We start from the raw sequence: 23,634 nt of genomic DNA, 5'->3' as shown, positions 1-23,634 counted from the left end.
AGAGTGAGACCAAATAGGCTTCACTGGCAGTCATCAGCCAAGGAAAACCTCCTAAGCCTGTGGGATTTTTAATTTCAGCTGGTTTAAAGGGTATTCTAAGAGTGGTTGCCAAATTTAGAAAGCTGTTTTAGCCTTTCAACTGTGCTCATTCTTTGTCATATTGTTTTTATCTTTAATATGAGCTTTTACTTTTATTGTAATTAGGTCAATCTTTACTCCTGTTTCTTTATGGATAACAATCTATTCCCCAGTAATTAGCTGAAAATGGATTAAATATTGATGTACGAGCACACTAATTTGAGATTTTTCAGTGAAAAGTGCTGTGCTAAGCAATATGCTCAGTTTTCATGGGGTTGAGTGTTCTTTCACCTTAACTACTTTATAAAGACAGAATTATTACTGGTTTTCAGATTAAAAAAAATAACAACCACCAAAACAGGAAAAAGCCAAACAAAACACCAAAAAACCCTCAACCTGAGTCAGAAAGATGTATCAATTCATTTACAGACTTGTGCTAACAAAATCTTCTCCTTAGAGCATGATTTCACAGAAGGCCTCTGAGCACAGCCTGAATATTCTTCTCAATTTTTTAAAGTTATTTCATGATGTGTAAGTATGGCCCACATTGAAGAATAAATTAATTTTATCAGGCTTCATTTAAATCTGCATTCATCCTCTTTGTAAATCCTAAATCTCGTTTCTAGTGCACTGTATTAATCTGTCTCAGTGCCACTCAATTACAGTGAATTAAACAGTCAGAGCTTTTTTTGCTTGTGATTGTTCTCTTTAATTAAATATATACATATTTTACTGCTGTATTTGCCTCTGGAGTGAGGTAAATCGAAATGAAAATAAATTTTTATCTTATTTTGCTCTAGCCAATGCTGTTATATGCAGTCTGTTCCAGAACTTGTCACATTCACATGAGTGACTGTGAGCTTTTCTGAGCTAGATGTCTTAATTTTCACATAAGTGAAAATACTTATTCATATATTTAAACTGTTTTTTTCCTAGGCACCCACTATTTCCCCTGTTAGCACTATTATTTGAAAAATGTGAACAATCTACACAAGGCTCAGAAGGAACAACTTCTGCCAGTTTTGATGTAGATATTGAAAACTTTGTGAGGAAGCAGGAGAAAGAAGGAAAACCCTTTTTCTGTGAGGATCCAGAAACTGATAATTTGGTAAGTATTAGCTGTTTCTTTCATTTCTGAAACAACCATCACATTTGCAGTTTCTTCCTAATTTCTGATCTCAACTAGCCCTTGTAGTTTCTCCTCACATTTTTCTGCCTGTGAGAGATTCTTCTTTATGTTAATGATTAAAAATATTTTTTAAAAATTTCTTCTGACCCCCTTTTCCCTTTTATCTGTAAATTTACTTTGGGCTCTTCACAGTTGTTTCCTGTTCTCAGCTGACATGAGTGTACTGGAGACAAACAGAAAAAAATCCTTTCCATAGCCAGACTGACTCTGCAAATTAATTTTAGAGTGTTGGGTGTTTAACATATTTATCAAAAACATGTAATTGATGTAATTTTTTTTCAATTTTATTTAAATCATGCTGCACCTAGTTAATGTGAAGGAAGAGCTGTTATAAGATCATCTTAGAAACTCTTTACCATATATAATTTTTTCTTTCATGTCATTAACTCCTTTAGGCTTTCTGAAAGTCATTCCTGTGATGAAGCTGTGATTTCCCTATTTTGAATATACCTGCCTTCAATATTTTAGTCAAAAATGAGAGTTAGTTCTGTTCTGCATGCAGCAGGTCTGCTGACTTGTTAAGCTTCAGGTTATTTTCTTCATTTGTAACTCTCTGAATCCAACACAAAATCACTGTTTTCCCATATTTCTCTAATCCATATTTCTCTAATTTCAAAAGCACATCTGAGATCTAATAACTGGAATGTAGTAGCTGTGGCTCAGTGGATGAGGAAAGAACAGTGCTTGTGGTTTATCTTGACTTTTGAGGTCTCTTGCAATGTTCTCGTAGACAAACTGACAAGACTGGGACGAGATAAATGAGCAGTGAGGTGGACTGAAAAATGGGTGAACCCTTGGGTTCTGGTCAGCAGCAGGAAATGCAGTTGAGGGCTCCCATGAGTGCTGTTCTCCAGGGACTGGTTGTGGAACCAGAAGTGTTTAACATTTCCATTGGTGACTGGGGTGATGGGGCAGGCTGAGCCCTCAGCAGGGCTGCAGGTGTTGCAGAACTGGGAGGAGGGGCTGATGCACACATGGCTCTGCCCCCATTCAGAGGTACTTCATTGCTTTTGGAGAAGCAGAAAAATGAGAACCTCATGGAATTCAGCTAAGGGAAATGCCAAGTCCTCATGGGGAAAAAGACAGACTGACTCATCAGGGCAAGAGGAAATGGGCATGAACTTACCCAGGAATGGGTATGAAACACAGGAGGTTCCATTAAACCTTTTTTACTGTGAGGCTGATTGAATTCTGCCCTATAGATCCCCTGTGCCCCATAGATCCTGAAATCCTGCCTCATAGATTCCTTCTGCCCCACAGATCCTGAAATCCTGCCTCATAGATTCCTTCTGCCCAACAGATCCTGAAATCCTGCCTCATGGATTCCTTCTGCCCCACAGATCCTGAAATCCTGCCTCATAGATTCCTTCTCTCCATCTATGGGGCAGAAGGAATCCCAGAGAGTTGTGGAGTCTCCATCCTTGGAGACATTCAGCTGGACATGACCCTGAGGCACCTGCCCTACCTGACCTTGCTTTGAGCAGGGGGGTTGGATTAAACCATTTCCAGAGGTCCCTTCCAACCTCAGCTGTTGGTCCCTTTCAACCTCAGCCAATTCCAATTCTGTGGCTTCTGTGAGCCTCCAAAGATTGGTTTCCCAAAGATCCTGCTTTCCTTGGCCTGTTCCCTGTGCTTTTGGTCATACATAAACACTCTCTCAGATCCAGCTTGCTTTGGTTGTAGCTGGGTCTGGTGTGTTCAAAAAGTCCTTCCTGTCATTGACCTGTTTATGGTTTCAGTTTGTGGTTCTAGTGGCAAAGTCTTGGATTATGTGGTGTTCTCCTTTGCTGATGGGCTGCACAAACCTGGCTGGTTTTGCTTGAAGTGGGTGAGGAATTGTTTATGTCCTGGATTCCATGGCTGCTGAGGTCAGTAGTGGCTTAAACTGGAACCACATTGCAAAATCAAAAATCCTTGGCATTGAACTCCTGTCCTGTGGTCGTATTGTGAGCTGTGACTTTCTGTTACTGGATACCAATGAAACCTGAGTGCAGCTTGTCCTCTGCCTGTCCTGGAGGCTGGGAGCTCTGAACAGCTGACATTCTGACAGGCCCCTCATTTGGTGTGGGGCAGTGAGCACAAGCTTCTCTTAAGTTGTGAACTGGCTAGCGTGGCTTTCAGTCTCTTTTCAGCTTGAAATATTGGTGCTTGCCACAGGGAAGGCTGTGAACAGGCAGCTTTTTCTGCCTCCTGTCACGTATATATTTTTAATAGAAATGAAAAAGTCTGTTTAGTAGCAAGAAACACTATTGTGCATCTTTGTTCCATCTTCTGCTCATGCTGTCCTTCCTTTTTAATTCCAGTGTTAATTCAACCATTCATCTGAAAGGAGAGGCTGTTAAGACTGATAATTAGACTGGGCTAGAGGGGTGGAGCAGAGTCAAACAAATAAGGTGTAAATGTTTGCTCAGGAGGATCAACTCGGGGCCAGAGCTAAACTGAGATGAACTGAGCATCACAACACTGAAGAGCCAAATTCAAGTCCTATCTGAGAGTCACAGGCCTGTTACAGTAAGGAAATTAGTCAGCTGTTTCTTTTTTTTTTTCCTTTTACCCCTTTGAGATGTGGCACGTAGAACTCAGCCAGACTGCAGTTTCTGTGACAGAGCTTCAACTGACAGCTCCAAAGCAGCAGAATATAATTCTTCATGAATTCTCCAGAATATAATGTTCCATGCTGCCTGTGGGCTAATTAAGTAGATAACAGAAATTAGGAAGGGTCACAGATAGTGATTGTAGGGTCACTTACAGTCTTGGCAATGTTCCACATTGTGCACTCACTCGAAGTGCCTTGAATACTCCACAAGAGGAGTTTGGAGTTCATCCAGAGGACCACAGAATGTTAATCTGGGTGGCACAGGCATTAGATCAGTTTGACCAGAAAGGAAGTTCATTAAGAGCAGTGGATGCTTGTTCCAATTTGAGTAGCTCTTACTAAGCTATGGTCTGGATTATCTTGTTACTTTGGTATTATAATTCCCATTCTAAATTAATTGGTGGCTTCCTGCTTTAGTATTAAAAAGGATTTCAGCATCCACCTGAAACTTAATTTTAAGGATAAATTGCTAAATTGCCTGTAAACCAGGTTTCTAACCCTTGCTACTATCCAGATGGAGGGATTCTGTTCTGGGGATTCTGTTCTTCCCAGTTAAGCTCTCCAACAACATCAGCTGGTGATCTTGAATCAGCAGGGCAAAGGATCATGGTCAATCCAGGAGAATTGTTACCAGGCCTTTTAAGGAGAATTGTTACCAGGCCTTTTTTGCTTCTGCAGGGTCTTTCCCGGGTCTGGGTGCAATCCTGGACCATTTGCTCTGGGATGACCCAGTGGTTCATCCTGCAGATCTCCTGTTTTCAAATCCTGTGGGAAGGAAGTGGAAGCTGAAGGTTGTGCTTGTGTTCTTAGTAGACTGGAAATGTGCTTTCCTAGAGCTTCAACTTCCCCCATATCTTCTTGGAATATCATTTGCATCCCCTTAGTCCTCTTATCAAGCATCAGTGTCAGAAGATGTGTGTTTGCTGTCAGTAACCAGATTTTGGTGGTCTCTGTTGCTGCTTTCTGGAAGTGTGCACAGCTTATCCACATAACTTGGAGTATCACCTTTTCCCCTTACCCTTTGCTATCCCTGCCTCATTTTTACAGATCAAACAGATCCTGGAATGAACCAAGGCACCAACTGCTCTTTGTTCTCTCCATCAGTCTCCTTTTGTGCCCAGGACATCCACAGACTCCTCCCTGTCTAAGAAGTTGTTCAGCATGGGTGCTTGCAGAGAGTTTTTTAGACCTTTCACAGATTATTTTATGTTTGAAGACATTCATTGCTGAACAGTTTTTTGTTGCTCACTGCTAACCCAGATGCTGCAGAAATACCACATTGCCTCAGGGTGGTTCCTGCCTCTCTGTTCAGAGTAAATTCTTCCCACACATGGGTGGATTTTTAAATTTCTCCACATTCACAGGACCATAGGATGGTTTGGGCTGGACTACAAGCTCAGGTGTCCAACCTCCTGCACAGAGTAGGGTCAGCTGTGAAGTCAGAGCAGGTTACTTATGGCTTTGTCACGTCTAGACACAATCCAAATCAAGGGCTGTTAAATCTGCTCTCCCTTTTGTATTTGAACAGGACACTGCCTTTTTTGAAGACCCCGAGTTTTTTGTTTCATTTGGGGTAAGGATTTTTGGTTCAGTACCCTCTTCTCAATTCTCTTGAGTTCTTAGTTGTGTCTGGAGCCTGAGTTGTAGAGGTGAAGCCAGCTGATGTCATTTGAATATTGACTGACCAAGCCTTTCTGAAAAGTGTTTTTTGCTGTTTTAATGTGCAGAACTGTCCCATAAACCTCTAGTTACACCTTTTCCAGCTATGTCTCATAGCTGAGGACTCAAAATAGAGGAGTGAGGTTCTCAAATCAAAACAAATGAAAACAAAATAGCTTTCCTCCCAGAGTTTGTGTTCTTCCACTGAAAATCTGAATTGCTGCAGGAGGATTTGGGTCAGGGAGGTAGATAAGCTGTGAATGTATATATTTTAATGAAGAGTCATTTGAGTGAGATTATGTGTCAGTATATGGAGATTCTTTCATGTGTGCTGCCCACATGTGCAGTTGTTGTGCTCTGAAATCCATAAAGAACTGTGGCTCTGTGTTTTACATCAGCACAGGTGAGCTGGGGATCACGACTGAGGCAGTTTGTGCTGTGTCTGTGCCTTTGCACCGCAGGCTTGAGGCACTGCAGGCAGGACACAGGCACAACCTAGAGAATATTTAGGCTAAACACAGCCTAAATTTCTTAAATTTGGAGACATATTTTTATATAAATAGGCTCTGGATAGCAGGAACTGTAAGTTTTTCAATAACTTTTCTTTCTCTAATAGTTTATCTTTATTTACAGCAATTTCAGCAATAGTGGAATGTGTCCCTGCTCATGGCAGGGGTTGGAACAGGATGATCTTTAAGGTCCCTTCAAGCCCAAGACATTCTAGGATTGTGTGAATATACACAAATCTCATGGTTACTTCATCTTCATGCATTTTTCTGAAGTGATACTCCAGTTTTATTGCTACAGCTGAAAAGACTGAATCAGTTATAAAATGTCTTTTTTCTGTGGCATATTCTATGCAGTAGCACTGAATGAAATATTACTGCTGCTGTGACCTGTCTGAAAACACTTTTTTGTATTACCTTTGTCCAACTTGAGTATATATATATATATATATAATATATATATATTATTTTATCAGGAGTTCTTGATTTTTGTAATTTTAAGGGAAAAGTGAACTTCTGCTGATATTGAGTTTAGTCCACCTGTGCTGCAAGAGAGCAGGAGCCATATGGGCACAATTAATGTAGCTGGAAATGAATTAATAAGTCCTGGTGACAGGCATGGCATATTTACAAAGTTTTGTTTTCCTCCTAACACAGCAGCACAGCTTCCTGCAGGAGCAGTGTGATGGAGAGGGGCCCTGCAGAAACCTGGCTAGTGTTACTGACTCTGGGTTTGTGGGCAATTTTGACTTTAATTCAAATTTTCACCTCAAGTATCAACCATCAATTTTCAACTAAGTCTAAGCTGAAGAAAGGACTTTCATTTTTCCTCCAAGCACATGCTGATAAATAAACAGTACAAATTTGGCTAATGTTTAAAAAAACCCAACTCTCTTGACTGAGCAAAAATAAACCTCTATTATGGTCAAATATTATGTATCCAAAAACATATTTTGTTACCCCAGTTTTAGCTGAATGTTTAAAACACTCACTAATATGATGTGCAATTTGTTGATTAGTTACACATGAAGAATTTTCTATTTTAAGTTTTTTGTTTCTGAAACAGAGACAGAATTTCTTGAAACACAGATAACCTTTGTTTTGTGTTAAAATTTAGTCACATTTTCATGCTTTAACTTTGTTGTGTTTAAAGGTGCTTAAGCACAGTTTAAAAAGCAACCTGGGCTGGGTTAGAAAATCACTGGTTTGTGTCTCAGTGCTGGGTCACTGCACTCAGTGTTTGGAAGGCTTTCAGAGTCATAGGTCACAAGAGTTACCAGATATTAATTTGGGTCAACTCCCTCAAATCTACAGCTCAGGTGTTTCTGCAGCTGTTTTTTGAAAGATGTGTTTTTTTCTTTTTATCCCTGAGAAGAAATTTTTAAAAAATCATTTAATTTCTTTTTTTTTTTTTTTCATCTTGTTTATTTTAACACACAATTGTCTACACTGAGTGATTGTCCAAGAGCCTTTTGCTGAAAAAACAGGGAAAATATCTGTCTCAATGAAAGCTAAAATGTCATGATGGAGATGGGAGCACACTCAAAAGTTTTCCTGCCTTGATCTCCTTTGGGTAACTTGAGCAAAGGCATCTTCAGCTCCCAGCTGGCTTCTTGAGTTGGAAGTAATAGATAGATAGAAGTGTGGAGGGTCTAATTTCTGTTCACTGGATCAGTGCTCTGCCCAGGTAAACAACCTCTCATATAGGACAGATTTTTCCAAATAATTGTTAAGTCAAACTCTGCACTATGCTTTAAAATTGCAACTGTTCCTTTCCATGAAACTGAAGGATATTTGTCTCAGAGACCCAGCACAGCACAGAAATGCTGGGGGTGGCACGTTGTATAAAAAATAATTACTTTGCTGGTGTGTTGTGTACATATTTGAATGTCCTGGATTTCCTGCTGCTGTTAGACCATCTGGATTTGGTTTTAGCTTCTGATCTTCTGCCATGACCCTTGCAATCACCTAAGCTATTTTTATGCAGTATGTAATACCATTGGTTATCCAGGCTTACAGTGCTTTTCTCACACTGAGCATAAGTATTCTCCTCACATACATATCTCCTGTACTTGGATTTTAGCTTAAACATGGATTATCTTTTTAATTTGGTTTAGTGCTTTGTATTTAATGTTTTCTATTTCAGAATCAGTTTCCTCACCTGAAAGTTCTTACAAGATTTTACCTGAGAGTTGTTCATCTTTGACATGCAATCACACAGGAACTTAGAAGCTGTAGCACTGAAGAACTGTTTGATTACTTTAAGCTTTGTTGGCTAAATTTGGGACCTCTTTATTCGAATTTTATTGAAAAATAAAAGCTTTTATCCTCCTTAGCAATCTGTGGGACAAATTTATGCTTAATCACAGGAGTGTCGTCTTTCTCACTGTATCTCCAACCCTTCTGGTTTCCTTGTGTCAGGGTAGAGCTGAACCTGGTGTTTCTGATTTATAGATCTCCAGAGAACTGCTGCTGACCAAGCCTGTCCCAGCCCTGCCTTCCAAACCATTTCTGGGGATGGAATTGCTTTCCATCACTTCCACTCTTGTGTGGTCTGTGCCCCAGAGGTGTAGGAGGGGGTTAAAGACCACATGGACATCCAGGCTCATCCTGTGCCCTGTGACACCTGAGCTCCTCTGTCTTCCTGAAGTGTCACACGTGACAAAGTTCACTTTCTTGTCCTTTTCTCTTTCCCCTGTGTGGCAGTTTCCTTGTGTTCCTTTCACATTCCAGGATTTAGCAATTAGAACCTCTGCTTTAATTGGGTGATCTTTGTTACTGGCAAGCACTGTTTGCTTAAATCTCACATTAATTTATTTTTTTTGTTAACAAATAATTCTTTTGTTTCTGATTTTTTTTTTCCAATTCTCTCCCTCAGATGGTGAAAGCAATCCAAGTTCTGCGTATCCATCTGCTGGAGCTGGAAAAGGTCAATGAACTCTGCAAGGATTTCTGTAGTCGTTACATTGCCTGCCTGAAGACAAAAATGAATAGTGAAACACTATTAAGTGGAGAGCCTGGAAGTCCTTATTCACCTGTGCAATCTCAGGTGTGTTTCCAATGCTGTTCAGTGGATTTTTGCTTAGATTTCCTTAAGAAGTCACAGCTATGCTTCTTTTGCTATCAGTTTGCAAACAGAGTTTCTGCAGTTTCCTGTATTCTCTCAAATCAGGTATTAAGAGTAGAAAGAGGTTTTTTGGGTTTTGTTTGGTTGGTTTTTGTTTTGGTTTGGTTTTTTGTTGTTTTGTTTGGTTGGTTGGTTTGGTTTTGGGGTGTGTTGTTTTTGTTTGTTCTTTTTTTTTTGGAGGGAGGGTGTGGTTTTTTTGTGCTACTGCCCCCTGGACAAATTTGTTTAAATGTGCCAGAGCACAGAGTCAATTTTTTATTATCTGTTTTCCTTTTATGATTTTCTCTCAGTTCAGCAAGTGGAGATGTTCAGAATAGCCTGGATTTGCCATTTGGTTGGAAGAAGGTTAGGAAACAGAATAAACAAAGAAGAAAAATTTTGCTTGTTAAGGTCTCCTTAGTTTGCCTCCTTCATTAAAACATTGAGATGACTGGTGCATTTTATATACAACCTATATTCTGGAATAAAAAGACAATATCTGATGGATTAAAGTTGCAATATTGCATTTTCTGCATTAAATAGATCACAATTAATAGGTTATGGTTGATGTTTTTGCTGTCAGATGCTGCAGAGTGAGCCCTGCCACCCCAGTACCCTTCTCTGAATTACTCATATATCTGATGCTCTATATTAAAAAAAGCCCCAATGACTTTTAAACTTCACTTTCTGGACTCCTTTTATAGGTTTTGATGTCTGGAAGTGTGGAAAGGAGATTCTAAAATCAGGCAAAAAAAGCTTTTAAAAGTTTTTTTCTATATATCTGTTACAGTTTTCTGTAGAGCCATGAGGGACCCATTTTGCATTTGCTATCAAAAGAGGTTATTCATACATACTAAGGAGATATGTAAGAGTTTGCATGTCCAAGGTTGAGTAAGAGCTACCTTGAGCAGAATAAAACATAATGAATATTTAACACATTATGTTCAAATTGAAGGAATTGAGGTAATAACTAAAATTCTAGAGCTTTGATGCTTGTAATAAGAGCATCAAGGGTCATTTCATTTGTCCTTTTTCCCTCTTGCCTTTGGAAATTGTTTCTTATTCTTTACATACCTAGAAGTAAAATTTCTCAAAATTGTTTCACATCTTTTCTAGCAGTTGCTTTCATGAGGGTTTTCAAAGGTAATGGTTGGTGATAATGAGGAAGTTGATGCAGGTAATGATGAACCCCTAATGAAGTATTTTTCTCTTTGAAGGTAATCCTGTGATTAAACTCCAAGCATATTTTAGAGCCAAAAATACCTAAAACAACTTACAAAAATACACAAGCATGCTTGATCTCCTTATATGAAAATAAAAATTTAAAAAATGTAAGCAACTAATTATTTTATTTTTCTAGCAAATTCCAAGTGCCATTGCAGGCACGCTCAGTCCCCAAGGGATCGTGGTGCCAGCATCAGCATTGCAGCAGGGAAATGTAACTATGGCAACAGTAGCAGGTATGACACACTAAAAACAACTGGCACCTTGCTCTTCATCTTGGTTTCCTTTATGGGTGTTGCAAAAACTGCACAAATACTTGAAAAAGTGTGTTTTAATACCTGAAAAGTTGTCGTAGTACAGTCAAGTGCTTTACTGGTTTATGAATGTTTGTTTAATTTATATGTTTTCCAATTATGTCCATGGGAGTGGCAGTTACATGTATAATATTAAGGGATCTTAATGTGCAACACTACATTTCTTAAATTTTCACAGACTGTGGTGTTTGACTTTTTTTTTTGCCTTTAAAAAGAAGAATTCTATTTGACAAAAACATGCATTACCTAAACCATTGCACTTATTGGTTGCTTCATGCTCCTTGGAGTTTGGAACCACACCTACAATTCTGTAAAATCCTTGATGTCCTTGTTATATAGAAATTACATTTGAGATGAAGTGTTATTTTAAATCAAACCTAGCTGCCTTAAGAACTGGCCACACTGAGGTGTGATTTTGGGATTGTGACCCTTGTTGGTTGAAGATTTAGCTCAGTTAAAACAACATGAAGAACTGTTTTATAGCCTGATAATCATGGCATTTTCCTTTGAAAATAGATTTAGAATGCCTCAAATACAGGGAAATAGAATCAAATTTTGTACAGTTTTTCATGAATGGATGAAAATTTTAGTGTGCAAAGAGCACATCTTGCCTGCTGACTAGAAAAGAGTAATTGATAAATTATTAAAAGTCTTGTATGATGTGCAGTGGTGATATGTTTAAAGAAAATAATACTTGAAGGGCTTTTTCCTCCCCATAATCTGTGTTTCTGTTTTGCTTCCAGGGGGGACAGTGTATCAGCCAGTCACTGTGGTCACTCCACAAGGACAAGTGGTGACACAGGCACTGTCACCTGGGACTATTCGGATCCAGAACTCTCAGGTTTGTTCCACAAGCTCCCCAGAATGGTGATCTGGCTGGAAATACATCTCAGGGGGTTTAGGAGTTTTGATTTAAATTTGACACACTGGCAGAAGGAGCTCTGTGTACACACAGAGTAATTAATTGTAAATTGGTGCAGCCACTACTGTGGGAGGTACAGGTTGTAGGATATGTCATAAGGTCCTCCTTGCCACAGCAGCCCATCAGAGTTCCTACCTTTTAATTGTGTTCCTTTACTGATGCCAGAAGAGTTTTAGATACATGAAATTAAAAAAAAAAAACCAAAAAAACGAAACAACAAACTAAAAATTTAAAAAAACACCTCTAAACCCAATCAACAGCAACAAAGAAAACCCAAACCAAAACAAACAAAAAACCCAACCAAACAAAAACAAACAACTAAAACCAAAACAAACACAACCAAAAACAAAGACAAACAAACCCCACACCAATGCAAACCAAAAACCCCTCTGAATTAAATGAATACTTTTTCAATGATTATAACTTTTCTAATCATTGAACTTTGTTTATGACTGGATAGATTTAATGTATTACATTAAGGTGCCACACTGCTATTGTGAGAAATTTGACTTTTTATTACAGTGGCAACCAATAGAACTGTGAAACTGTCCTTCAGAGTTTAACCTTCAAAATATTTAGTTGAGACTCTGGGAGATCCTAATTTTATCCCCTTATACCTTAAAATATAAGGGCCAGCACTCTTTTGTGGGAGGCTCTTAAGAGTTGGGTCTGAAGAGCTCAAAGTAATAACTAAAGAAAAAGAAACATGGAAACTAGACCATTTTCTGGTACAGAAAACCTTGCTGGCTTTCTCTGGGAGTGGTAAACCAAATCTTCCTGGAATCTGGATTTAATTAGAAATGTGAATGAGGAGCTCCCATCTCCCCAGCATAAAATCTGTTGGTAATCACTGACTCACTGGCTTCTTTTCCCCCTTTTTCTGGCCTTCCAACCAAAAAAGTGTGCACAGAGTGTTCTTTGAATTGGCAGGAGAATATCTGTACTCAGCCATGTCCCCCCCTAGAACACAGACAGCTCTGTCCTCACACACCTCTCAGAAAGAAATGTGTAAAATTACTCTCCTGGACTGAAGGGATTTGGAAAAATTGAGGGTTTTTTACCTTTAATGAAAAAAAAATAAATACTGAGAAAAAAATAATGCCTCTAGCCTATAAATAAAAAAGGACTTAACCTCCTATATATATATCTGTGACTACTCTTGATGTTAGTTGGAGTCTCCAAACCCACCTATGCAAAGGTCACTAATTGAAAATCCTTCTTCAATGTCTTCTTTTTCAGTGTTTCAAAGGAAAAGCCCTGTAGAAAAGCTATTGAAAGTTCATTATAAAGCCTCCATATGCAAACAGGTCATTTAGAATGTAAGACATTACTTTGGAAATTAAAATGTGCTCCAGATATGTATTTGTAGTAATTTGATAGCCTAAACCTTGTTTAAAACTAATTTCCTACATATTGATTGGCTTAAGAAATTGCTCCAATTTGTCTGGAAAACCTGATTTAGAATTATTTTGGTTACAATTGTCTGAAATAGAATCTTATATGACAGCACATAAATTGTGCTGTTTCTTTCTATTTCTGCATAAGCATTTAAGAATGTGTTCCTAAACATTCAGATAACCAATGTGCAAATGATTTGATGAATCCATAGGAAGTGAAAAACAAAGATAAAGAAATATGAATATTTAGGAAGTAGTATGAATGTTGTAAAGTGAATTATAGGTTCTGCTGTATGGATTTTAATGGTCTTTGAGAATTTAATGCATTTATTTAGCAGGACCTTTACCATCTTTTTTTTACAACTGCAGCATAATAATTAATTTTACTTTATCCTTCATTTAAGTCTTAAATCAGTAATATTTTACAGCTTCCATAGTTGTTTATGTTTGCACACTGTGAGTATATTCAAGATATTCAAGCCTAATTTCTTTTCATTCCTTCTATAAATGAGTTTTCATTTATTGATACAGAACTGCCATTACTATGTTAACTGCTTTATTTCTCCTAAAATTAAATGTGCAGCTCCAGTTGCAATTAAACCAAGATCTAGGCATCTTGCATCAAGATGATGGCTCATCAAAAAATAAGAGAGGAGTTCTTCCCAAGCACGCTACAAATGTGATGAGATCTTGGCTTTTTCAGCACATAGGGGTAAGGACTGAACATGGGCAGTTTTTTATGTAGCTCTTTCATGTGGTCTCTTACAATTTTTCTTCATAAACAAGGTGACTTTATTCTGTTGTCAGTTATGGAATCTCAGTTCAGCTTTCCCTGGAGTCATTTGGAGTAGTTCCACAGTCTAATGCTGGTTGACTTTTAGTAATATTTTCATAAATATGTTACATTTGTACTGCATGGTCTCAATAAGTGCTTTTACAAGGAGCCTTTCTTCATTTCACTGTGTGGAGAACTTAATGCTCTCTACACCCTGGTTCATGGCACAAGGAAAAGTAATTCCACCTGTATTTTGCAGTGTTCTAGGGGTATTTCACTTTTTCTGTCTTTATCTCCTTTCCAGTCCTTCTGATGTATACCAAGCATGTCACTATCTGCTTGTGCTTTCAACTGTCCTCCCTTTGCATGAATACTTTGAAAGGATAAATGGCTCCCAAGCTATTTCAATGCTGAGTTGATTGATATTTTGCCTTTTACAACTGGTTTGCAGCAGAGAACTGATCCAGGGAAGCTGCGTGTGCTCTTCTTGTGTTTCGTGCCCTGTCCTCATCTGCTTAGAGCAGCTTTATTTAACTCCAGTGCTCCTTTATTTAACTGAGTGCTCCTCAGTTCTCTCATATGACACTGCCCTGGCCAGCAGAACTAATCAGAGCTGCTCACATGCTGTGCTGCCCAGGGATCACGCTCTTTAATAAAGACTGTCAGCCATGAGAAGCTTTTTCTTCTGAATTACACAGCAGCAGCTTCATGGTGCCACAGACACTGTCAAGGATAAAATCAGTTTTTGTGTAGTAAAGCACTCTTTGTTGAATTATTTTCGTCTATAAAAGTTTGTGAGGTTTTCTAAGGTTTGTGTTTTAATGAGTCAGGTGGCCTTAATCCACCCTTTTTAATCAGATGTAATAAAGGAGTTCTTACTTTTGGTGAGGAGATGAAAAACAAGCTCATGCCTTTTTTGTTTGCTTTTCTGGCCTCTGTAGCATCCATATCCAACAGAGGATGAGAAGAAGCAGATTGCAGCACAAACAAATCTGACACTACTCCAGGTTAACAATTGGTAAGAGCAAAGCCCTTAACTTAATATCTGACCTTGTCTCCATGTGCTTACAGCTCAGAAATAGTGAGGAGGATAACTTGGACATCTGGAGTTGAACTTAAATATTCTACATATGTTACAAAACATGTATAGAAATACAAGAGCTATGCACTGGCACACAAGAACATTATTTTTATAAGATATAATAATACTAATGCCATTTAAATTATATAAGGACTCCAGAAAACATTGCAGCATTAGGAATTGGGTTCTGTTCCAGTGCTGAGAGAGATGGAAGTACTCTCAGATCTCTTCTGCAAGTAAGGAAGTTGAAGTCTGAAGGCCTTTTTAGTGGCCTGGTGGCTGCAGGTGTTTAAGAAGTTACTGTTAACAGATTCTGTTCTTGTATCAAAGGATGCTCTTCAGCAGGTTTTTTCATGTCTTATCTTTCCTGGAGGTGTAAGATAAGACACCTGCCCTGCAGAAAAGAGGAGGGAAGGTGCTGACACATGTCCTGTTCTCCTTGTGGCATCAGTTCCTAAAATTGCTGCAGCAAAGTCCCACTGGGATCTGCCTCAGATTTCAAAGATGACACTGGCTGTGAGGCTGTGGAGGGGTCCAGGGGGGAAATAGCCAAGATAGTGACAGAACACTGGTTCCAAAAGTGGAACAGGGTGGCTGTGCCTGTGTGACATGTGGCCATGGAGCTCTGTGCTGGGATCTGACTGCTGTCTTTGCAGAGCATTCTGTTACAACTTAGGAACCTGCCAGCTGCACCTGATTTCCTCTCATTGCAGGTAAACTTGGGACCTGGATGTATTTTGTGGTATTTAGGGATGATGTCTTCAGTCACAACTCCCTGCCATAGCTCACTATGTTGAAGTTGATTCAGTTTAAGATTCTCTTGTTCACTAGCAGAAAGGGGAAGGGCAAAAATTAGCATGCTAAAGTAAGCAAGTGAAAATCAGAGAACTAAAAGGAACAAGGACAGATCTGACAAATGTGTTTGCTGTCATCCCCTGGATCAGGAGCCAGCCCTTGGAAAGCCAGGGAGCCTGTGAAATAAGTAATGCAGAAGCTTAAGGGAGTAAATGAAACCAGACCAAACAAAGCAGGTTAGGCAGGGGCTAGACTTTAGGTGAACCCTAATGAGAGGAGTATCAGCTTTCTGAGCTGGGCTGTCAGCAGGTTTTCTGGTGCTTAGTTTTTAATAAGATCCTGAAGGGTACTTCTGTTGTGCTGTCTGGAGAATTTTTCCTTGTGAGGTGGGGGAAAATGCTGTTAGCTGCAAAATGATAGAAGTGCTTTCTTAGCTAGTTTGCCAAAATTGAAGGATGCTGATGTTCTAGGAGTGGTTCTACACTTTAAAAAGAATGTGAAGCCCAGCTGATAGAAGATTTCATATTCCTGTTTTTTTTTTTTTCCTGCTGCATACTTTGTGAATGTGACAGACACAGAATTTACAGCCAACTGATCCTAAGTTCACCTTGCCCTCAATTGTATTTAGGTTTATCAATGCTAGAAGGCGAATTCTTCAGCCAATGCTGGATTCCAGTTGTTCTGAAACTCCAAAAACAAAGAAGAAAACAGCCCAGAACCGGCCAGTGCAGAGGTTCTGGCCTGACTCCATTGCCTCAGGAGTTGCTCAGCAGCAATCGAACGAGCTCACGATGTCAGATGGTGAGGAGAGCTGCCTGAACACGGATCATAAAGTTCATTCCTCCCTGACAGGGAAAGGGAGGGTTTGATGCCTGTGCTGGGAGGGAAACTTCTGGATATTTCAGTATAAATGTGGTCTTAATCTGGGAAAGCATATCAGAAATGTGTCACTTTTTCCTCTCTTTAACACTTTTCTGTGCTTTAAGCAGGGGTATTGTATTGGAATTCATGTGGAGAAACTTGCTTTTGTTTCAAAAGTTATTAAATGACAGAATAAAAGATGTAAAACTGAGATGTACAGCTGAGTTCTCCCTGTGTGCACGTCAGGGGTGTCCTGTTAGATGAGAAGCACTCAATTTCAGCTTCATGACTGAGCAGTTGCAATTCCACATCTGCCTCATGTGCTTCCAGCTGAACAATGAGGCAGGAAAATGTCACAGAGCCTCCACCGACTTTGACTGAAGTAACTTCCTCAGTGTCAGATCAAACAAAAAGATTTAATTTAAGCAAGATAAATAACTGCTTTAATGCCAGGATCATCCTTTCTGTCCTGCTGCTTGGTGCTTTATTCTTTCCAGTTTGTAACAAATTTTCCTTCAGCCTCTGTGCTGGTGTTTACAGGGGTTTCAGGATGAGGGAAGAGATGAGAATGTTGATTTTATGTTTCAGAAGGCTTGATTTATTATTTTATGATATATATTATATTAAAACTATATTAAAAAATAGAAGAAAAGATTTCATCAGAAGGCTAGCTAAGAATAGAAAAGGAATGATAACAAAAGCTTGTGACTGACCGAGACAGTCTGGACAGCTGGACTGTGATTGGCCATTAATTAGAAACAAGTACAGGAGACCAATCACAGATCCACCTGTTGCATTCCACAGCAGCAGATAATCAATGTTTACATTTTGTTTCTGAAGCTTCTCAGCTTCTCAAAAGAAAAAATCTTAAAGAAAAGATTTTTCATAAAACATGTCTGTGACAAGCTTCTGCTGGACCTGACAACAGCTTTATCTATTGAAGTTACCTTGAATCTGAACCTTTTGAATCTTGAACATTTTGAACCTTGAATCTACCCTTTTTCTGCAAGGAATTAAGCTAGAATACTTTGCAGAAATGGCCTTGTAGTGACTTGATTGGAGAATTGCTGTAGTGGGTGTCCATAAGACAGACTTAAGATTCACAACACAAAGTTTAAGATTCCTGACCAACCTAATTCTGACATTTCCTGACATTTAAGTATTTGACAACCTATATATCTTCTATTTTAATGTAGTTCCTTGAGTTTCTGTGGTGGGTAACTGTTGATTAGAGATAACTGTTCTGCGGTAGCTGTCGATTAGAAAAAAGCCCCGTTACACGTCAGCAGAAGGCCAGAAAGGTGCTGAAGTGCTGTGGTTGTGCTCCTGCAGGTGCTGTCGTGACCATCACAGCTCCAGTGAACATGAATGTGGACAGTCTGCAGTCCTTGTCCTCGGATGGTGCCACCCTGGCTGTGCAGCAGGTGATGATGGCAGGGCAGAGCGAGGACGAGTCCGTGGACAGCGGCGAGGATGACGGCGGCGACCTCTCGACAGCGAACATCAGCGGGCTGGTCCTGGACAACAGCGACTCTCTGCAGTAGGAAGCCAGAGAGCCTGGAGGAAAAAACACTTAGGAAAAAGAATGGACTGACTGACTGACTTTTTATAGTTTGCACAGCAAACATTTTACACAAGTTTTATTTCTAATATGTTTTATATGTAGATATAGAAGGGTGCACTTTTTTGTATTTCATAGTAAGCTTAAAGAGTGTTTTTGCAGGTGCAGCAACTTCTTTCAAATGTGTTTTGGTTTTTTTTTGTTTGTTTGTTTGTTTCTTTTTCTTTCCTTATTTCAGAAAATTATATCTAGTAATATAAAGAACCACATAAGCACCCCTTTGTTCTCTGGATTGGAAGTGCTGCAGTTTCTGATGAATTATGCAGTTTCAATTAGTGCTGTTATTTAACACAGCTTTTGATGGGCAGGTGATGTAAATTTAAAGCATGTGACACTAGTGTGTGAAACTTGATTATTGAGTTAGATGCATATATTTGAAAGATGCTTCTGCACCTTAAAAACTGCTAGTCTGAGGTGGACAGCAACACACATAAAAAGGAACTGTTGATGTGTGATTCAGTAGAGAATGTATGGCAATTTAAATAAGTTTAGTTTCTCTCATAGTCCGTGAGCCTGTTTATCATTTGCTATAAAAACTCCTATTTTTACCTTGCTGGGGTTATTGGATAAAAAAAATATTTTTATAAATTCACTAGAAATTGGGATGACAACTGTATTAAGCAGGAGGAAAAAAAAATAATTTCCAGAGGGGAAAAATAAATGTTTAGTATTCCTATTTGGAAGGTCTAAAAATTGACCCAATTTAATAAACAAGCCTACAGTAGCATTCTATGATTCTCAGCTATCCCACAGTGATATACTATATTTGATAATAGCATTAGAAGGGCCCACTGTTTGATGGGATTTTGATATTGTCAAACATTGATTTATATTATGTGTAAACTAATATTCAAATTGCATAACTCTGTATCTAGACTTGTATCTGAAAATATTTGCTAAATGAATATTCAGGTAAGTAAGTTCAAATACCCACAACTTTTCCAATTATTAGAGAAATTTAACAGTTTATAGTTTGTACAACTGAATCTAAAAAAATGAAAAGTTGCCTACTATACAGTCATGAATTCTGCTATTTTATTGCATTTGAAATATTTTCCCCTAATACAAAAAGAAAAATATAACATGAATTTATATAAAATTTCTTCAGATCTGAAGTTTACTACCAGAATATACAGCAGGCTTTGTTAGAGTAGGAAATCCTTGTGTGTCATTTAAAAAATGAAGAGCTGGTGATAAAAACAGCTGGGTTTTGGTGTGGTTTTGTTTTGGGATTTTTTTTTTTGTTGTTGTGGTAACAGTTCATTTCTTTCATTTTCCCAAAGTTTGAAGTCTGTGATTGTCTATCCATGAACACTTGCTTTTGGAACTTTGTATTTCCCATTGTTGAGTACAAATAAGAGACTCAAGAGCCTCATGCTATGATCAACACCCTCTTTTGTCCCTGTCCCTTTGTCACAGTGTTGGCTCAGATCAAAGCCAGAATTTCCTTCTGATTTTGACCCAATCTGGGTGTGTTTCTAACATGACAGGGAGAAAGGTGGTCACCTTTAGAATCTTCAGACACTGTATTTGAACAAAGCCCTTTGGCAGATGCAAATATTTCATTGAATACTTAATTTGTGCTTCTCAGAACACTCAGGCACATGCTGAGGTGCCCTTGGTTTCAGGAGGATGAAGGATTGTGCTGCTGGACATGCTGAAGTGGCTGGAAGCTGCTCATGGCAGATTGTCTTCCAAGGCAAGGCTGAGTTGGTAGGAAGAAAAGCTTCAGGAGGAAATATCAGTGGCATTGCCCTACACACGTGGAGAATAACAGCAGTTCTCAGTGACTGGCAGTTATTTTTTTTTAATGATTTTTACTCAACACAAGAGGTGTTTCTGCTCTGGCTCTCACTGAGCCCTGGCTGAGGATCTTCCTTAGTTCAAGTGCTGTCATGATCTGCTCCACTGGACTGGTGATTTCTAAGAATTTGTTTTCTTCTGACTTCTCTGCTTTGCCACTCATGTGCCATGTTTGATAAACAGCACAGTAAATGAATAATGGGAGATGAATTAGGAAGCTTTGACATTGCATGGCTATCTCAAAGGCTGCTGTCAAATCCAGTTTGACCCCAAAACACTTTAAAAGACAAACCATGTACAGATCCTGCTCCTTTGGAAGCATTCAGCCTACTGGCCCTACAAAAGATAGCTCAGATTACTGGGACTCAGATTCTGCATTTTTGTTTTTAATTGTTTTTAACTCCAAGAGTGCTCCATTACCCCCACCATCTCCATTCAATATCAGGTTATATTTGTTGGTTTGTTTGGGGTTTTTATTGGAAACAACCAGGCCTCAGGGTTTGCAAACTTCTGAAAGTTTATTTTTCAGAAAGAAGCCATTTTCTAGTTAGTTTTTTTTTTTTTATTTTATTTTAAATTATTACTCCCCCCACCTTACATACAGCAGAAATTCTATTCTTCCAAAACATGACCTTGTCTTCAGCTACTTTATCAATTCCTGGGGACTGAAGTTGATGGAGTTTACTGTGAAAGGGGAATATGGAATAGTTTCACTGTCATATTAGAAACATTAAAAAAATATAGGCACTTGAATTCCTAAAACTGAAAAGGCTTCACCAGTGTGAAAGTATTGTTTAACATGTGAAACTCAAATATTTTCTTTCAGTTCAGTGAGAATTCTGTAGTGGGTGTGAACTGCAGGGAAGTGCTTGTTCTTTTCATGATTTAAAAGAAGAAAAAAAAAGTGGAGTAGGGGTTTTTTATCCTTTTTTTTTTTTCTGTATAGGAAAGATTGCTGGTTTCAGCAAAGCATCACCATTCAGGAAAGGTACATGTTTACATTAGTTAAAAAGTCTTTGCAGGGGACCTGACTTTGAGTCTGTGTGTAATTCCCCCTGCCCCCAATTAAAGTCATATTCATATGCAATGGAACTAATTTGGTTTTTGAATCAATGTGATTCTTCTGCGAACACAATTATTGAAACTCTTTTTTTTCGCTCTAACCCAAAACAGGGCTCTCAGCCCAACTTTTTCAATATTCCTGGAACAGGCAAGGCAATTTTCTGTTGTTTTTTTTTTTAACTTTGGAAGCATTGCAATTCAGCAAATCAATTCCAAAACGATCAGGAGAAGTTTCTGAATGACTGTTACAGAGAAACAATCACGTCAGGAAATACTCAGAATCAACGCTGGCTCTGCACAAGGTTTTCTCCATCTGGATTTTGTGTCCCAGTGGAGTCCTGCCGACCTCGGGGAAGCTCCACACGGATCCATGTCAGGCTCATTTGCCTTCTCCTGGTACCTGCTCTCTGTCAGGAATATTTGGAGAGCCCTCCAGCTCTCCCTTGCTGCACACCTGGGTCTTTTCCAGTGGAAACCTGGGTATGGATGAAGGGCTTGGCAGAGCAGGATTTCATGGCGAGCTGGGGTGCAACAAATAAATATTTTTGATGTTCAAGATGCAGCCAGGAGGCAGAGCTGAGTGAGGAATTGCAGTTCCTGTGCTTCCAAAGCAGCTTTAGGTCCATGGATATTGGAGTGGAATAGGAGCACATGTGGCTCAAACCCCAGCTCCTGGCCTGAGCTTGGCTCAGTTGGTCAGAGATTGGTGCCAGTGACACCAGGGCACAGCTCTGATCCCCACCTGGGCCATTCCCTGGGGAGCTGGACTCCTTGTGGGTCCCTTCCACCTCAGATATTCTGTGAAATAATCCATGGATTTGTTTCTGGAAGAATCACCAGCCCACCTTCCTGACTTCAGGAACTTGGCAGCCCATGGGATGAAACAAAGCCTTTCCAAGGGATGATAGTTGCACTTAAACAAAAATCCACAACACCCCAGTGTTTTGAAAAATTGGAACTCATGCATTTAATTGTAATTAAAGTTGATTTAACATTTTATTTTCTGAAGCTGAGTCGTCTTGGGAGAAAAAAATGAATAAGTATTTGTCTATGCAAGACACAAATGTCAAAAATGTGTGATTTACCCATCTTTAGGTACTGTATTGTTATTGTCCTTCTGCTTTCTGTTCCTTTGATTAGTCTCTTCAACCTTTCAGCCTTATATTTGGCTCAGAGTTGAACAGGCAAGATGTAGTTTTGAAATCCTGTTGGAAATGTAACTAACCTTCATTCCCTCATGAAAATCTCGCATGTTAAACAATTGAGTGAAATGTTTTGGTTTCCTAATAATAAATTCAAGCTCTCACCACCTCCTGAAAACAGCAGATCCATGAACATGCACGTGTGACTGTGGTGTGCAAACCGCCCAACCAGCAGCTGGATGCACTTTGCTCTTCCCTCAGCTGAGGACAAAAGCAGATTCATTTTGCCAAACTCAAATTCAGCATGGATTCCTTTACCCCCTCCCCTGCCCTTGGCATGCTCAACTCCTTCAAAGACCTTCTGGGCTGTTTCAAGTCCTACAGGAACCTGATGGTCCAGTGCAAAGTGCAGTGAAATTGGCACTGATGTGTTTTTTGGTGATTGCCCAAATCAGGTAATTTGTTCATTCCTGTCACCTGGAAATAAAAAATCCGTTCCTTTTCTGTGACTTAGTTCTTTAGGACCTGCTGAGTGATCACAGTTGGTTTTGCCAGAGAAAAGCAAGGTGTGAGAAGGCAGGGAATGCCTTTCCAACCTTGTAGACACCCATAAAGACTCATAGTTGGTGTTAATAAAATCCAGAGTGTGAGGTGGTGACAGAAGCTGCCCCTGCCCTGCCCAAGGATTGCAGCACTGGGTCTGTACAATTGACAATCTTTAAAATGTGAACCCTGTAACTTTTCTCTCTTTGGTTGTTAAGGGATTTTGAAGCAACTGATCCATCAAGGGATGAAATTAAAAATGAGAATATGCTTCATGGATGATTTATTTTTACACTGCTGCTCTCTGTGAACAGCAAAAGCACATTTTGGAAGCAAAGCATTTACATTGCTTTAACAGTATTGTTTGGCTGAAAGACAAATACGTTTTCAGGAAATCTTGAGCATAGTTTCAAACTATTTAACCAGTTCTTGGCCAGGGAAAATCCTTGGCCCTTGTATTTGTTTGGGGTTTCTTGTTTATGCAAATGAAGAAAAATGTTTACTAGTTCTTACCAGTGTGGGGATTTTTATTACACTTTTGTAATGCAGGAGCAGTTTGGATGAAAGAAAGAATTAGCAGGTAAATAGTCCACAATGTTTGTGACTTTGGGGTTTTCTTTTTGTTGTTGTTTCAAAATTATTAATTAAAATGGCATGGACATCAAACTTCAAGGAATGGTTCCAAGCATATATGGTAGTGACTTATTTGAAAACACTTCCTCTCTGCAAATCCCACATGTTAACTTGTTTAGCCACATGTAACACATTTCTAAAATTATCATGTTCTACCAAATCAGAAACCTTCAGGAAATGAGCAGCTCCTTTGTTACAAGATTCTTCTCAACTAAGAAGCTCAAACTCATTTCATATCCAGCGAGTTCTGCTCAGCAGAGATTAAATCAGATGTAGGTACTCTTGGATTTACTTTTGTTGAGTACTGGAGCATCATTTATTCCTGCT

General features: G+C 39.1%; 1 protein-coding gene across 2 annotated transcripts in view; it reads left to right on the top strand.

The window, feature by feature from the left end:
* PKNOX1 (PBX/knotted 1 homeobox 1) overlaps window positions 1–22,324 on the top strand; it is a 29,037-nt gene extending 6,713 nt beyond the window's left edge. Inside the window, exons 2-10 of one of the 2 annotated variants that reach the window (XM_031062133.1) lie at window positions 536–609; window positions 1,015–1,186; window positions 8,907–9,077; window positions 10,495–10,594; window positions 11,416–11,513; window positions 13,575–13,703; window positions 14,708–14,784; window positions 16,271–16,443; window positions 17,836–22,324. In XM_031062133.1, the coding sequence (XP_030917993.1) occupies window positions 539–609; window positions 1,015–1,186; window positions 8,907–9,077; window positions 10,495–10,594; window positions 11,416–11,513; window positions 13,575–13,703; window positions 14,708–14,784; window positions 16,271–16,443; window positions 17,836–18,047 (1,203 nt within the window). In that variant the 5' untranslated portion in view covers window positions 536–538 and the 3' untranslated portion in view covers window positions 18,048–22,324. The remainder of the gene's footprint in view (window positions 1–535; window positions 610–1,014; window positions 1,187–8,906; window positions 9,078–10,494; window positions 10,595–11,415; window positions 11,514–13,574; window positions 13,704–14,707; window positions 14,785–16,270; window positions 16,444–17,835) is intronic. The other variant, XM_005427230.2, reaches the window with a different exon arrangement.
* Window positions 22,325–23,634: the final 1,310 nt, after the last annotated feature.

This window comes from Geospiza fortis, unplaced genomic scaffold (genome assembly GCF_000277835.1).
Source record: "Geospiza fortis unplaced genomic scaffold, GeoFor_1.0 scaffold17, whole genome shotgun sequence".
Classification (NCBI taxonomy): domain Eukaryota; kingdom Metazoa; phylum Chordata; class Aves; order Passeriformes; family Thraupidae; genus Geospiza; species Geospiza fortis.
The sequence above is the reverse complement of the archived record's forward strand: the minus strand, read 5'-3'. Positions and strand labels throughout refer to the sequence as shown.